This window comes from Pristiophorus japonicus, chromosome 1 (genome assembly GCF_044704955.1).
Source record: "Pristiophorus japonicus isolate sPriJap1 chromosome 1, sPriJap1.hap1, whole genome shotgun sequence".
Taxonomy (NCBI): Eukaryota; Metazoa; Chordata; class Chondrichthyes; family Pristiophoridae; genus Pristiophorus; species Pristiophorus japonicus.
The window spans coordinates 458,111,364-458,126,615 of record NC_091977.1 but is presented as its reverse complement, the minus strand read 5'-3'; the positions used below and the strand labels follow the sequence as shown (position 1 = coordinate 458,126,615).

The 15,252-nt window shown below is 43.4% G+C and overlaps 1 protein-coding gene across 2 annotated transcripts in view; it reads left to right on the top strand.

The window, feature by feature from the left end:
- Positions 1-15,252, top strand: part of LOC139276174 (matrix metalloproteinase-16-like) — a 421,723-nt gene that overhangs the window by 160,685 nt on the left and 245,786 nt on the right. For both annotated transcript variants that reach the window (XM_070893755.1, XM_070893764.1), the window contains exon 3: positions 12,235-12,357. In XM_070893755.1, coding sequence (XP_070749856.1) covers positions 12,235-12,357 — 123 coding nt within the window. The remainder of the gene's footprint in view (positions 1-12,234; positions 12,358-15,252) is intronic.

Below are 15,252 nucleotides of genomic sequence, written 5' to 3'. Positions count from 1 at the left end.
TATGTTCTTATGTATGTTCTTATGTACTCCCATAGTCCTGTTAGGGAGGGAGTTCCAGGATTTTGACCCAACGGTGATGAAGGAACAGCAATATACTTCCAAGTCAGGATGGTGTGTAACTTGGAGGGGAATTTGCAGGTGATGGTGTTCCCATGCGCTTGCTGCCCTTGCTCTTCTAGGTGCTAGAGGTCATGGGTTTGGGAGGTGCTGTTGAAGAAGCTTCGGCGAGTTCCTGCAGTGCATCTTGTAGATGGTACACACTGCAGCCATGGTACATCGGTAGTGGAGGGAGTGAATGTTTAAGATGGTGAATGGGGTGCCAATCAAGTGGGCTGCTTTGACCTGGATGGTGTTGAGCTTCTTGAGTGTTGTTAGAGCTGCACTCATCCAGGCAAGTGGAAAGTATTCCTTCACACTCCTGACTTGTACCTTGTAGATGGTGGAAAGGCTTTGGGGAGCGAGGAGGTGAGTCACTCACCACAGAATACCAAGCCTCTGATCTGCTCTTGTAGCCACAGTTTTTCTGTGGCTGGCCCAGTTAAGTTTCTGGTCAATGGTGACCCCAGGATGTTGATGGTGGGGGACTTGGCTATGGTAATGCCATTGAATATCAAGGGGTGGTGGTTAGACTCCTGCTTGTTGGAGATAGTAATTGCCTGGCACTTGTGTGGCACCAATGTTACTTGCCATTTGTCAGCCCAAGCCTGAATGTCGTCCAGGTTTTATTGCATGCGGGCATGGACTGCTTCATTATCTGAGGAGTTCTGAATGGAACTGAACATCTGCGAACATCCCCATTTCTAACCTTATGATGGAGGGAAGGTCATTAATGAAGCAGCTTTTTTTTTATTCGTTCAAGGGATGTGGGTGTCGCTGGCAAGGCCAGCATTTATTGCCCATCCCTAATTGCCCTTGAGAAGCTCATGGTGTGCCACCTTCTTGAACTGCTGCAGTCCGTATGGTGAGGGAACGCTCACAGTGCTGTTAGGGAGGGAGTTCCTGGATTCTGACCCAGTGACGATGAAGGAACAGCAATATGCTTCCACGTCAGGATGGTGTGTGACTTCGAGGGAAACTTGGAGGTGGTGAAATTCCCATGTGTTTGCTGTCCTTGTCCTTCTAGGTGGTAGAAGTCATGGGTTTGGGAGGTGCTGCCGAAGAAGTCTTGGCGAGTTGCTGCAGTGCATCTTGCAGATGGTACACACTGCAGCCACGGTATGCTGGTGGTAGAGGGAGTGGATGTTTAAGATGGTGGATGGGGTGCCAATCAAATGGGCTGCTTTGTCCTGGATAAGAACATAAGAAATAGGAACAGGAGTAGGCCATACAGCCCCTCGAGCCTGCTCTTCCATTCAATAAGATCATGGCTGATCTGATCATGGACTCAGCTCCACTGCCCCACCAGCTCCCCATAACCCCCTATCCCCTTATCGTTGAAGAAACTGTCTATTTCTGTCCTAAATTTATTCAATATCCCAACTTCCACAGCTCTCTGAGGCAGCGAATTCCACAGATTTACAACCCTCTGAGAGAAGAAATTTCTCTTCATCTCTGTTTTAAATGGGTGGCCCCTTATTCTAAGATCGTGCCCTCTAGTTCTAGTCTCCCCCATCAGTGGAAACATCCTCCCTTCATTCACTTTGTCAAGCCCCCTCATAATCTTAAATGTTTCGATTGTCAAGCTTCTTGAAGGTTGTTGGAGTTGCACTCATCCAGACAAGTAGAGAGTATTCCATCGCACTCCTGACTTGTATCTTGTAGATGGTGGAAAGACATTGGGGAGTCAGGAGGTGAGACACTCGCCGCAGAATACCCAGCCTCTGACCGGCTCTTGTTGCCACAGTATCTATGTGGCCGGTCCAGTTATGTTTCTGGTCAATGGTGACCCTCAGTATGTTGATAGTAGGGGATTTGGCGATGGTAATGGCATTGAATGTTTAGGGGCGGTGGTTAGACTCTCGCTTGTTGGAGATAATCATTGCCTGGCACTTGTGTAGCGCTAATGTTATATGCCACTTATCAGCCTAAGCCTGAATGTTGTCCAAGTCTTGCTGTATGCCGGCATGGACTTCCAGATTATCTGAGGAGTTGCATATGGAACTGAACACTTTGCAGTCATCAGCGAACATCCACACTTCTGACCTTATGATGGTGGGAAGGTCATTGATGAAACAACTGAAGATGGTTGGGCCTAGGACACTGCCTGACGAAGTTCTGCAGCGATGACCTGGTGCTGTGATGATTGACCTCCAACCACCACAACCATCTTCCTTTGTGCTAGGTATGGAGCCTCTTTCTCCCGTTAATTGTTTAATGGTCCACCACCATTCACGACTCGATGTGGCAGGACTACAGAGCTTTAATCTGATCCGTTGGTTGTGCGAACACTTAGCCTTATCTATAGCATGCTGCTTCCGCTTTTTAGCATGCACATAGTCCTGTGTTGCAGCTTCCCCCAGGTTGGCACCTCATTTTCAGGTATGCCTGGTGCTGCTTATGGCATGCTCTTCTACACTCTTCATTGAACCAGGGTTGGTCCCCAGGCTTGATGGTAATGGTAGAATGAGGGATATGCTGGACCATGAGGTTACAGAGGAAGATGGTCGGGCCTAGGACACTGCCTTGAGGAACTTCTGCAGTGATATTCTGGGGCTTGGTGAGCCTCTGTCATGACCGAAGCCAGTGACAAGATCCATCTGGTTTTATTCTGATTATTGCTTTTCGTAGCAGTTTGGTACAACTGGATGGCTTGCTCGGACATTTCAGAGGGCAGTTAAGAGTCAGCCACGTTGCTGTGGGTCTAGAGTCACATATAGGCCAGACCAGATAAGGATGGTAGATTTCCTTCCCTAAAGGACATTCGTGAACCAGATGGGATTTTACGACAATCCGGTAGTGTCATGGTCACCATTACTGATAATTGCTTTTCATTCCAGATTTATTTAACTAACTGAATTTAAATTCCCCAGTTGCCGTGGCGGGATTTGAACTTACATCTAAGCATCATTAGCCCAGGCCTTTGGATTATTAATCCAGTAACATAGCCACTATGGTACCATTCCCTGAAAGGCCTTCTGTATTTGGCGGAGGAAAAAAAAATCTTTATTTTAACTTCAGAGTCTCTTCACGTGCAGCTTTATGCTAAGGTGTTAAAAATGGTACGTCCTGTCCGTGTAACTCCTGCAGGCTTTGGATTCTCTCCCAGCAGTCAACAGTACCTAATAGTGTTTGCCATTAGTTAGACTTGTCCCTACAATCTCCGGCTCAAAAATGTTTTGCCCACAAAGCTGCTGAAACGTGAGCTCATAATGACACAACAAGGGAAACACGGCATCGGTTGCCATGGTGGAATTTGAACTCACCTGAGTGAATAGGGCAACCAACAGGGTATCTGCTTAACCAATAACTTTGAGAAATAAACAGAGCAAGCACGGCAAATGAAGTGGAAATTAGAGTGCGTGAATTCAATGGCAAATCAGGTAATTTTCATTTGAAACCTCTGTTTCTCATCCAGAGCTGGCTGGCTGCGGGTGTGTGTGTGTGTGGGTCGGGCGGGGGGAGGGGGGTGGGGTACGCTAGGCCTATGGCATTAGACTGCAGAAAGGAGGGAGGGAGAGATCACATGGATTCTATGTGGGCCAGGAGCTCATCGCATGAGGGCCGGAGGTGCATCAGAGGGCTGGGAGCTAATCGGGGGGCCGGAGGATAATCGGGGGTGGCTGGGGGCTCATCACAAGGAGGCCGAGGGATCATCGTGTGGGGCCAGAGGCTGTTCTGGCATCTGGAGGAGCATTGGGGAACCGGGGGCTGGTCTGGGTACTGGAGGAGCATCGGGGGACCGGGGCCTCATCGGAGGGGGGGATCTGATCGGGGAACATGGGGCGGGGGGGGATAGGAAGACAACATTGGGAGGCTGAGGAATATCTGTGGGGGGAGGCAGATAATGTTGGTGGGCTGGAGATGCATTGGGCGAAGGCAGATAATATTGGGGGGCCGGAGGAGAAAGGAGAGGAAGGCAGACAATATTAGAAGGCCGGAGAAGCATTGGTGGGAGAGGCCAGGAAGGCGATCAGAGATCTGGGGGAAGGGGAGGTGTGAATCGGAGACCTAGACAGGGAATCAAAGGCCTCATGGTGGGGAGGGACTCTAATTGCAGGGGGTCAGTTAGGCAGGAACGCTGGATCCAGGAGCTAAGTGTAAAGGCACTTACCTACTGGATTCAGTAGTCTTCACCATCCATTTGCTGGAGGGTTTCACGAGGCTGGCAAAACCCGATCAGCTACTGTTAAATTTAAAATAGAGGTTAAATCTGAGGCACGCCATCCTGATTATAACATGTAAATGAGCGATCCACCTCCTGGCAGTGTATTAGCTGCCCGCGCCCCCCCCCCCCCCCCCCCCATCCTGCCTCCATTACAACTGGATGTAGTAGGCAGGTTGGAGGCAGTTTCTGGTCGGAATTCAGATCTTTAACATTTTAACTTCCCAGCCGACCCAAACCCACCCGTTTTTCTTTTGGGTTAAAATTTCCCCAAAAGAGAGGGAAAGAAATATTGCATTAAGAGAGAGAGAGTAAAAAAGAGACATAAAAGAAAAGTAAAATATTAAATGTTAAATTTGGCATTTTTAAAAACTCCAACAATTAATACCTGAAGCAGTGGGTCTCCGCATTTGTTATAGCTAATTTTCAGTGCCAGAGAGATTGATTGGCAATAATTAACAATTATCACATTGTTAAAAGGATAGTAACGCTTGTAATGACAAGGCGTAACTTTCTGTGGTGAGTTTAGTTTGTATCTACCGCGCAAATACATCAACTTCACGCCATTCAATATAAGTCAGTGATGACGCAGATGGCAATTCAGACAGCAACTTTTCGATTTAAAACAGAAAATGCTGGAAATATTCAGCAGGTCAGCCAGCATCTGTGGAGCGAGAAACAGAGTTAACGTTTCAGATCGATGACCTGCTTAGCATTTCTCGCATTTTCTGGTTTTATTTCAGATTCCCAGCACCTGCAGTAATTTGCTTTTGTATCAGCAGCTTTTGGATATTAGCACTTAACCATGCATCTGCTCCTTCCCTGAAGTTGCTTTACCCTTTATGCCATTAGCTTCACCATAATTTTGACAGAAAAATCTGGCCCAATGAATTTTCCTGAGAATCTGCAGCTGCAGGTGCCTTAAAGTTGAAATCTCTTCAGTTTTTATGTTTATAGCAGAACGAGTTTTCCGAAATGAATAACATTTAATCTCTCATTCCTAAAGTTTAAAAAATATGCATATACTTTTGCTCCCCTTTGCTTAATATGGCACAGAAACAACCTCCTGATAATATTGCCATTGGCTTGCATATTTTGCATTGCTGTGAAGCAACTTACATATAATTGGAATAGTAAGTGCAGCCAATTTGTAGCAATGCTACATTTAGTGTGAGACCAGCTGGAGGAGGTGCACTCACACATCTTTTGCTTTTGGTGCAGTCTGACTGTTACATGCATAAAACCATTTAATTAACTTGAGTGAAAATGATTGAAACAGACAATCATGTTTATTTGATTGCATTTACACAGGAAGAAGGTCATATAATGATGTTCAACTTTGCACATATGCCTATTCTTGTGACTTTTCATCCTCAGGAGAACCAAAAATCCAAAGCAAGTATCACATCTGACATGTTAAAATCTGCGGCTAGCATCATTGTCCTTATATAGTAGCTGAATCGGTTTTACAAATGTAGATGTTCTACACAGTATCCAGTGAACTAGCTGCTCCCACACTTCGGCCCTGCATTTCCTCACTATTTTCAGCACGTACACTGTTATTATGCCATTATTATGCTAAAATGATTCAGGAAATTAGCATTTTAGCACATTTGAGTACATTTATGTCGTTACTGTGCTAAGTGTGAGTTTCCTCAATCGTTTTAACAGTGCAAATCTTATGCCCCTCAAAGTCCCCTCAGGGTCATTTGCATATATTGCAGTATCCTGGGTTTACAGTGGTATATCAAAAAATAAGTCTAGCAGATCCTTCAGATATAGTGTAAGTCAAAAATTCATGAGCTGAAGAAGGCACCAGTTTCACTTACTTATTACAGGCTTTTGGACAATATGGACCACTTCCCATACCTTTGGAGCCTACTATCAGCAAGGACAGGCATCGATGATAAAGATCAACACCACCCTCAGTGTACCAGTACAGCCTTCGGTCGCCTGAGGGAAAGAGTCGAAGACCAGGATCTCAAACCCGGCACCAAGCTCATAGTCTACAGAGCAGTAGTGATACACAGCCCTCCTATATGCTTCAGAGGCATGGACTATGTACAGTAAGCACCTCAAAGCACTGGAGAAGTACCACCAGCGCTGCCTCTGCAAAATCCTGCAAATTTATTAGCAGGATAGGTGCACTAACGTCAGCATTCTCTCTCAGGCCAACATCCCCAGCATCGCGGCATTGACCTCGATCAGCTCCGATGGACGGACCACATTGTCCGCATGCCCAATACTAGACTCCCGAAACAAGCACTCTACTCCGAACTACGTCATGGCAGGAAAGTCCCAAGAAGGCAGAGAAAACGCTTCAAGGACACCCTCAAAGACTCCTTGAAAAAATGTAACACCCCCACCGACTCTTGGGGATCCCTGGCCCAAGAGCGCTCAAAGTGGAGGAGAAGCATCTGAGAAGGCGCCGAACACCTCGAGTCTCTTTGCCGGGAGCACGCGGAAGCCAAGTACAAACAGCAGAAGGAGCGTGCAACAAATCAAGCACCCCATCTACCCGTCCCTCCAACCACCAGCTGTCCCACCTGTGACAGAGACTGTAGATCCCGCATTGGTCTCATCAGCCACCTTAAAACTCATTTTAGTGTGGAAGCATGTTATCCTCGGCTCTGGGGGACTGCCTAAGAGAGAAAGAGAGACAGACTTTGAAGATATTTTCTTTTGACCCCTTCACATTCTTTTAATCACTGACACTTGCACTTCATAGTGCTGTCCTCTCTTCCCAGAAAAATGATTGGGGCTCTCAACTCCCCCAAACCCCAAACCCACACTAAGATCAACATTAGAAAAGGGATGGTTTTGGGAAAACCACTCTGTCTTCATCATAATGGATGAGGAGTTGCTGCAGCAGCATGTTGAATCAGAGAGCATGTCGGAGGACAGAAACCCAGTTCAAACAACCCTCATCGATGTGTCTAGGCCGTACTAGACCTACGTGGACCTCTTCATTAAACTGTGCATCTGACGGCTGCCATTGGACACCTCTGCCAACTAAAAGTGACAACAGCCCTCAACTTTTACAGAGTCGCATCCCTCCAAACTGCCACAGCGGATCTATGCAAAATCATGCAGGTGATGGATGTCATTTCATAGGGCAGCTAAATTCCTCCACTTGGGCATGACCCTCAGGCAGCAGAGGCACAGAGCCAGGGCAACTTCATCAACTGATTGACTACAGTGGCAGCTCCTCATCTTCTTTACCTATCCTACATTATGACACAATAGCAAACCACTTTGGCCCAACCATGACTTTGCCATGAAGCATTACTTGAGTGAAAAAGTCCGCACTAAATTAATGCTAGCCTTCCTGAAAGTAACAAAGCACAAGATAACTGCACAGTGTATGCCAAACAAAATATTTATTTTATTTACAGAAAAGCAATTAATTTGCATCCAAATTATACTTTTCTTAGCACCGTGCTTCCCCCTTGTGCCTAACTATCTTTTGACAAGGACTGCTGGAGACTTGGCATGTGCTGCTGTCCTAAGGTTTGTCAGTATCAGGTACGAGGACTTCAGCCGCTACTTCTCCTAGGCCCTAGATCTGCAGCCACACTGATTCAGCGCTGGCATGTAGACATAAATGCTGAGGTATCCACCTGACCCCAGCAGGGTGACACCAACCACTACCTCCAACACACCTATGGAGGTGTGGATCCCCATGAGGGTCATGGCCTTCTACTTATGGTGGAGGGGGTCACGGTGGTGAGATCATTGAATTTTTAAATCTGCATTGCTCTGCTATCCTGGGAGTGAGGGAGTTGACCAAGAACACCAGTGCCATCTCCCTTCAGGTGCCACGAATGACTGCTCTGCCAAGCTTGGAGGAGCATTGTCCCAAGAGACTGTACTTCTTCTCAAACTCATCTAAAAGAGCATCAATGTTCTCCTCTTAGAAGATCACTGTTCTGCTTCACCCACCTCTTCTGCCTGCTTGCCCAGCAGACACATGTGCCATCTGCATTGCCATTCTTCTGCCAACCTAGAATAAAGAGATGGGTTATAGATGCTGTGAAGATATTTGACCAGAACTGAGAGAAAAAATATTCCCAGGGTTATACTAAAGACTGGAGGCTGCAGAGAGCTTTGAAACAGTTACACCATTATTACATTCAAATTTCCTGGGCATTTAGCTGTTTACACTTGTTTTCACATGAACCATGCCAGCACTTACGCCAGTTCTTATGCTAATTAACAAACCCGGAAAATTTGAATGGAACCTCCTCTGCTGGTGAATGATGTAACTTTCCAGCACAATAATGGCATAACCACAGCGTAACAGACATAGAGGAAATTCAGGGCATTGATTTTATTCTAGAACATCTGGTGAAACCTTGGGAGAAATGAAGATCTAGGGCCACAGTTTGTGGCAGTATCCTTCGTAACCTCCTCTTGAAAACTGTAGGAAGAGCTGAAACTGTTGTAGTGACAGAATTCAATTATGGCAACAACTGGGCCCATTTTAGTAAATTGGCAGTGAAATAATTACATTCTTTCTCTGACCTTATTAACAACAGGATGATGTTCACCCTCTGGTATCTCACCCACGTGACCTTTATTCATATGTGATAGTGGGTATGGGCAGATTATTTGGATGGGCATGTGACCTTCCTGCTCAGTTTTCCTCTAGATGCTCCACTCAGTTGATCCTTTATGCCCAAGTGCAATAACAGGAAGATTTATCTAACCATGTTCTTTGTGAATAAAATCGATGTTAATATTAAAGCAACCATAGCAATGGCCCTTTCCATCCTTTTGCTGTTGAATTAAGTTATTGTTTAGTAGATCCAGAAAGCTTCATGTCCCTGTTCAGAAGATTGGTCTGTGACTGAACCTCCTTGTTTAAATCTGTTGTAAGTGACATGCGTGCTGTCAGTTTAGTGCTTCACACTCTGCTGTTATTCATACGCACCCTGATCTGAAAAGTTCTTTGTTTCCTTCACTCCTTTCGTGGAAGCAGAAACTTGTGCTGAGGCCCAATTCTGTGGGGACTTGCAACCAACCGCCCCCCCACTGCTCCACCAAAGTGGCTATTCATGCGAAAATCTAGACAGTGATTGTTGGTAGTCTACTTGACTGCAGGGCATCACAACTAAACCTCGTCTAGTAGATGCCATTGGCTGCCAAACAGATATCATCTCCCCAGTTGAGGAAGACCGAGACCAATTGTAGCGCCTTCTCCACCGACATCTGGTGTGATACTAATCAGGAATCTGACACATTCCTGATTAGTATCACACCAGGCAATGCATTTACTCACTCTGCTGACAATTTGCCGTTTGATAGGATTTTGAGTGCTCTATACAAGTGTTAGATGATCTGAGAGGTACTCATCATTTTAGTTGAAGTATTTTTGCATAATTCTTAGTGAATGATTGTATTTATATGCAATTCTACTTCACTGTAACCAATCCAATGTTATATTAAGTTCTGATATTAGATTTGACATAATGATGGAACAAGTGCATCACTTTGGAAGTGTATGTGTTGTGGCAAGAGAAATGTGAAATGAATATGAAAATTCAGTTTTTCAAATTCAGATCACAATAATAAATGGAGGTCTCCACTTGCCCCACCATCAAGAAAATGAATAGGTTGAAATTATTGTTCCAATAGGTGTCCACTGCTTTGTCCACATTTATAAATATAAATATGTGACCTTGAAATTAGATTTTTAAGCATCAGTGTTGAATGCTTACAAAAATGGACAGTATAATTTGCCAGACAAAGGCAGATGTAGCATAAGGTAGTTTAAAATCAGGCTATTGGTTTGATGTAATTGTGGTGCATGAAGAACTTGCTTTAGATCACTTTATTATGTGGATAATGACATCTTAATGGTTTCATATTTTTTGTTCTGTCTCTTGCTTCTTTCACGTGATATAGTGATATCACCTTGAGGTGAGAATTTGTTTTGTTTGTCTTGTTTAAATATCTCCTCATTTTTCAAATATGTTTAAATTTTGCTGTGGTGTGAACTTAATTATTTTAAACAGTACTGTCTGCCTTTAAGTGATTAATTGCAGCTTTTCAGACATAGTTGTATATTTTGAAAATTGAGTATAATTAATAAGCATATTTCAAATCTGTTTCCATTGATTCGCTCTCACACGCTGGCAACTGTCTAAGGCTGACCAAGTCTGTTTGCAACCTCGGTGTGATATTTGATCATGAATTGAGCTACCTACCTCATATCACTAAGACTGCCCATTACTACCTTTGTAATATTGCCCGTCTCCACCTTTGCCTCAACGTATCTGCTGCCAAAACCCTCACCCATACCTTTATCACCTCTAGACTTGACTATGTGAACTCCTGGCTAGCCTCCCTTGTTCTACCCTTCATAAACTTGAGGCCATCCAAAACTCTGCCGCCTGCGTCCTAACTCATACCAAGTCCCGCTCACCCATCTCCCCTGTGCTTGCTGATATACAGTTAAGTAACACCTTGATTGTAAAATTCTCATCCTTGTTTTCAAATCCCTTGATGTGCTCGCCCCTTTTTATCTCTGTGATCTCCTCTAGCCCTATATTCCCCCTAGACCTATTCTGGTCATTGAACATCCCCAATTTTAACCGCTCCACCATTGGTGACCGTGCCTTCAGCTGCCAAGGTCCTAAGTTCTGGAATTCCTTCCCTAAATCTCTCCACCGCTACTTCTCTTTCCTCCTTTACGATGCTCCTTAAAACCTACCTCTTTGACCAAGCTTTTGGGCATTTGTCCTAACATCGATGTCAGATGTTGTTCTTTTTTAATAACGCTCCTGTGAAACACCTTGGATGTTTTATTATATTAAAAGGCACTATATAAACATAAGTTGTGTTGTTCTTATTGTTTAATGTTATGAAATCAAACAAATATGCCAGGAATAGTGAGGAGAGGGCTAGATTAAAACAGCATGCCAGAAAGTGTGAGTTTTTTCATCAAATCAATTAAACATGCCAAACTATTGCATGTGTTGCATGTTGCAACTGGAAACTATACAATAGTGGATGGTTATTGCAGGATCAGCCAGGCTTAATCCTTAATTGATCATGATGTTAAATGCACTACTTCTAAATTACATTGAGATTTTTTTTCTGCCAGATAATCACAACTATTATTCAAAAGGTGATTACTGAAATTGTAGCTTTTGGCTTATTCTGTTCTATATTTCACTTAGCATCATGAAATATATCCACCTGAAGGCTTCTCTAAACTAGTACACCAAGAATGTGGTAGGGGTGTCACAGCAATAAAAGAAAGGTTCTTTAATTATTGATTTAATTTAGCAAAATGAAAAAAAAAACATTAAAACTGCAGTGATCAACCAGAGTATTTAATAGACAGTCTTGGACAGTTGGAGAATGGAGAATGAACAGATGAGTAATGAATAGAACATGAAGCTCTAATCTACTGATTAAATGGCCGAATATAATCCATTCATAAATATGATTGAATTACTTTCAGGGCCATTACACCTGGGTCATTTTCAGTTTGAATCCGACTGGAGTCTTTCTGAGATAAAACCAAAAGCCTAATTTTAAAAGGGACTAAAAATCTAATCAGTTTTATTAAGAAAAATAACAATTAAAAAATTATGTTAGGATGCACAATGCCAATTTTAACTATCCCTGCGGGCAGGAAACAGGCAGCAGGGGCCAGTCGCCTGTAATACTGTTTTACACCCCGCCTGATGTTGCTTATGGAAAAGAATATCGGGTGAGATGTAAATCATGCAGAGAATCCACTGCTACCCATTTTCTGCCTGGAGGGAACAGTTAAAATCGACCCCATATAGTATGTTTAAAGAGTTGAGGAATTTTATTCTCCTTTCATAGTGTTAAACTCCATGGGTTCTCCAATGGAGATTTTCAATTAAAACAGCATATATTGTTGTTTCTTTCTTGTCACTGTTAAAAAGGAGAACAAATGCACCAAGTTTGAGAATGTATTTTTTTATCTTTCACAGCTGGATGAAGAAGCCCCGCTGTGGTGTGCCTGACCAGTTTGGCAGCAACGTTAGATTTAATATTAGAAGAAAGCGGTACGCATTAACTGGGCAGAAGTGGCATCATAAACATATCACCTACAGGTACCTGTACTCACATATGACTGAACAAGTAGCTTAGCTTAATATTCATCGCGATGTGAACTGTAAAGATTAAAACGAAAAAAGTCTTGGGGCCCAAAATTCGTCACCATTTAGCGCCACATTTTTGGAGGTATCAGAGTTTTTGGGAGCTAACTTAATATTTCAAGTTTTGCCAAGGGTATAGCTGTCCTGAACAAGTAACGGACGATTTTTTTTAGTTAACATTTTTATGACGTCACTCGGGGTTAAACCCACCATAACACCATTTTTGCCCGTATTTGCGAGTTTCGCCAATAAGGATTTTTTCAAAAACGGTGCTGTGAATCGCTTTGAAAAACCTTACTTTACCAAATCAGAGTCAGATAGAAATCGGTGTTCCATATGCCATCTTGTTTATCAGAGCTGAGTTATACGTTTTGGAGGGAGGGAACAAGACTTATATCCAAACTAATTAAAGATATTTGTTTGTGCGGAGGGAAAAGTGAAACTTTATTTATTGCAGTAAATTGCGAGTTGAAGTTCCACCACTGAACCGCTGCTCACCGGGCTCGAGGCACACAGGGTCAGAATGCCGGCGGCAGGATCGCTCCCTCGGCCAGACACAGTAGCTCGGTGCTCGGCTTTAGAAGCCCGGCGGTGGGGAGGTGGAAGCCAAGGCGGGGAGAGGGGCTGCAGCGGGAATCTTTCCGCCAGGGATAGGGACGGCAGCGGGGGTTCCTTTCGGCCAGGGATAGGGGTGGCAGCGGGAGGCCACTTGCGAGCCATGGGCTGGGACAAGGAGTTTCAGCATCAAAACACTCCCAGGGCAGGTGGAGCATGGATATAAATCAAAATGCCGGATTCTGGAATAAAAACAGAAAATGCTGGAAATCTCAGGGGGTCGGCACGGGAAAATTCAGCATGGGTTAGTGACAGAGTAAAGCTGCATAATTAAATGTTACCCTGGAAACCTAAATGCTTGGGCATGCGCAGAACAGGGCCTCAGTTTTTCGCCGCTATCAATTAGCTCCATCCACAGAAGCTAAGGTTTTTCTGCACTGCACCAAATTCAAAAAGAAAAATGGCAAAACTTAGGATTTTTTTTTTGGCGTGACTTCGGCTTAAAAAATTGTCCGTTAATCTTAAATGGCGCCAAAAAAGGCAGTGTGGAATTTTGGGCCCATGGGGCTAGAAATTGATCAAAGGCCGCCACCACCTGTTTACTGCCCCAAAAATTGCTAAGATTCTGCAATTAACGCCAGCGGAAAATTGATCAAAAAATAGGAAAAAAATACCCAGCTGGAAAAATGGGCGTTGCACGTGGATTCTTGGCGGTCCTAGTCAAATTAAGTCCGAGGCTAGTCAGCCTAGGGAGGGGGGAAAACACAAAAAATATTTTTTCAAAAAATAAAAAATAAAACATCGGAAAACATTCAACGAAGCCTTTTTAACTGAATCGCTGCAAAAGAATTTTAAAAAAACCATTCACTTACCTATTTTTGCAGGTTTCCATACCTATCGTCCATCCAAAGGCTGCTCCGACTGGGCGATTTTTTTTGTACGGATCACCGCTCCCACCAAACTCGGGCGGGAGCAGTTTTCCCAGCGTTGCACGCCGGCGGTCTGCTCCCCAGCGGTATTTCGAAACCGCCGGCGTGAGACCCTGATGAAATTCCCAACAAATGAAAGACCGGCCAAAACAAGGATACACCGCCCAGAAACGCAATGGCAGGCTGATCAATTTCGAGCCCATGGTTCTGTAAATCTGAAATGAGAATAGAAAATGCTGGAAATGCACAACCTGTTAGCATCTGAAAGAGAAAGAACTCAGACAAGGGTCCCACTTGAAATGCTACTCTATCTTTCGCTTTTAGGCACTGACCTCCAGCATTTTATTTTTTTTAATTTCAGTGATCTGTAAAGTATTACTTGCTAGGAATTTAGCAGCAAGCTGTTTGTCACTGACAAGTAAAAATTGATTTTCTGTAGAGTATGTGTAAAGCTGAATGTATGCCAGCAAGCTTTATTACATATTTACTATTTTAGGAGCTAAATAACACGGTCAATTGTCGGGTGAAAGTAAATATGTTATTGTTGCCCTGTTTTGCTGCCAGCACGTACATTCAGCTGTTTCAGATTGAAATTGTTTGAAAGTAATTTTGACAAGAAGACATAACAATGACTAGTCTCTCAAGACATGGCTGCGGTAAAGTGCAAACATTTTCACTAGAAGGGTAATTTTCTCACTTTACCTTCCTGACAGGAAGTCTAACCTGCTGTTAGTGCATATCTGAAATTTGGATGTGCAGTTTTGCATAATTTATTTTGAAATGGAACAGATCCTCGATGAACAGAGATACTCAACATTCAATAACTCTGCTTTAGAATAATGTTTTACATCGAGTGTCAGTCCAAACTGTAAACAGCCAACTTTTTGACTGGTTAGATACAATCCACTTATATTCCTAGATACCAGAGTAAAACAGTCTGCCTGTTTCAATAACTTATTGTAAAAAATAAAATAATAATTTATAAAACATCAGATGCACATTTCATGGATTAGAATAAGCTATAACCATCCCAGACACATCTTTTTGACACATACCCAACACAGCTCAAGACATTTACTGCATCAGGGGAGGTTGAAAGCTCCCAAGCATTTGCCTTTTGGGATCCTCTAGTTCAGTAACTGTTAAACACAAAAGCAGATTAATGAGAACTCACAAATGGGTTAAGATTTTGCTGTACAATAGTAGTAATAAACATGTTAGCATGTTCTACAAAATTCCTCTAACTTCTACTTTAACAAAGATATTAGTATATAAATTGGTTACAATAGAAGAAAAACAACTTCATATGAACACTTTAATAAATTTAATACTAATATCACACAGTGTCATTCCAAACTAAAGATTC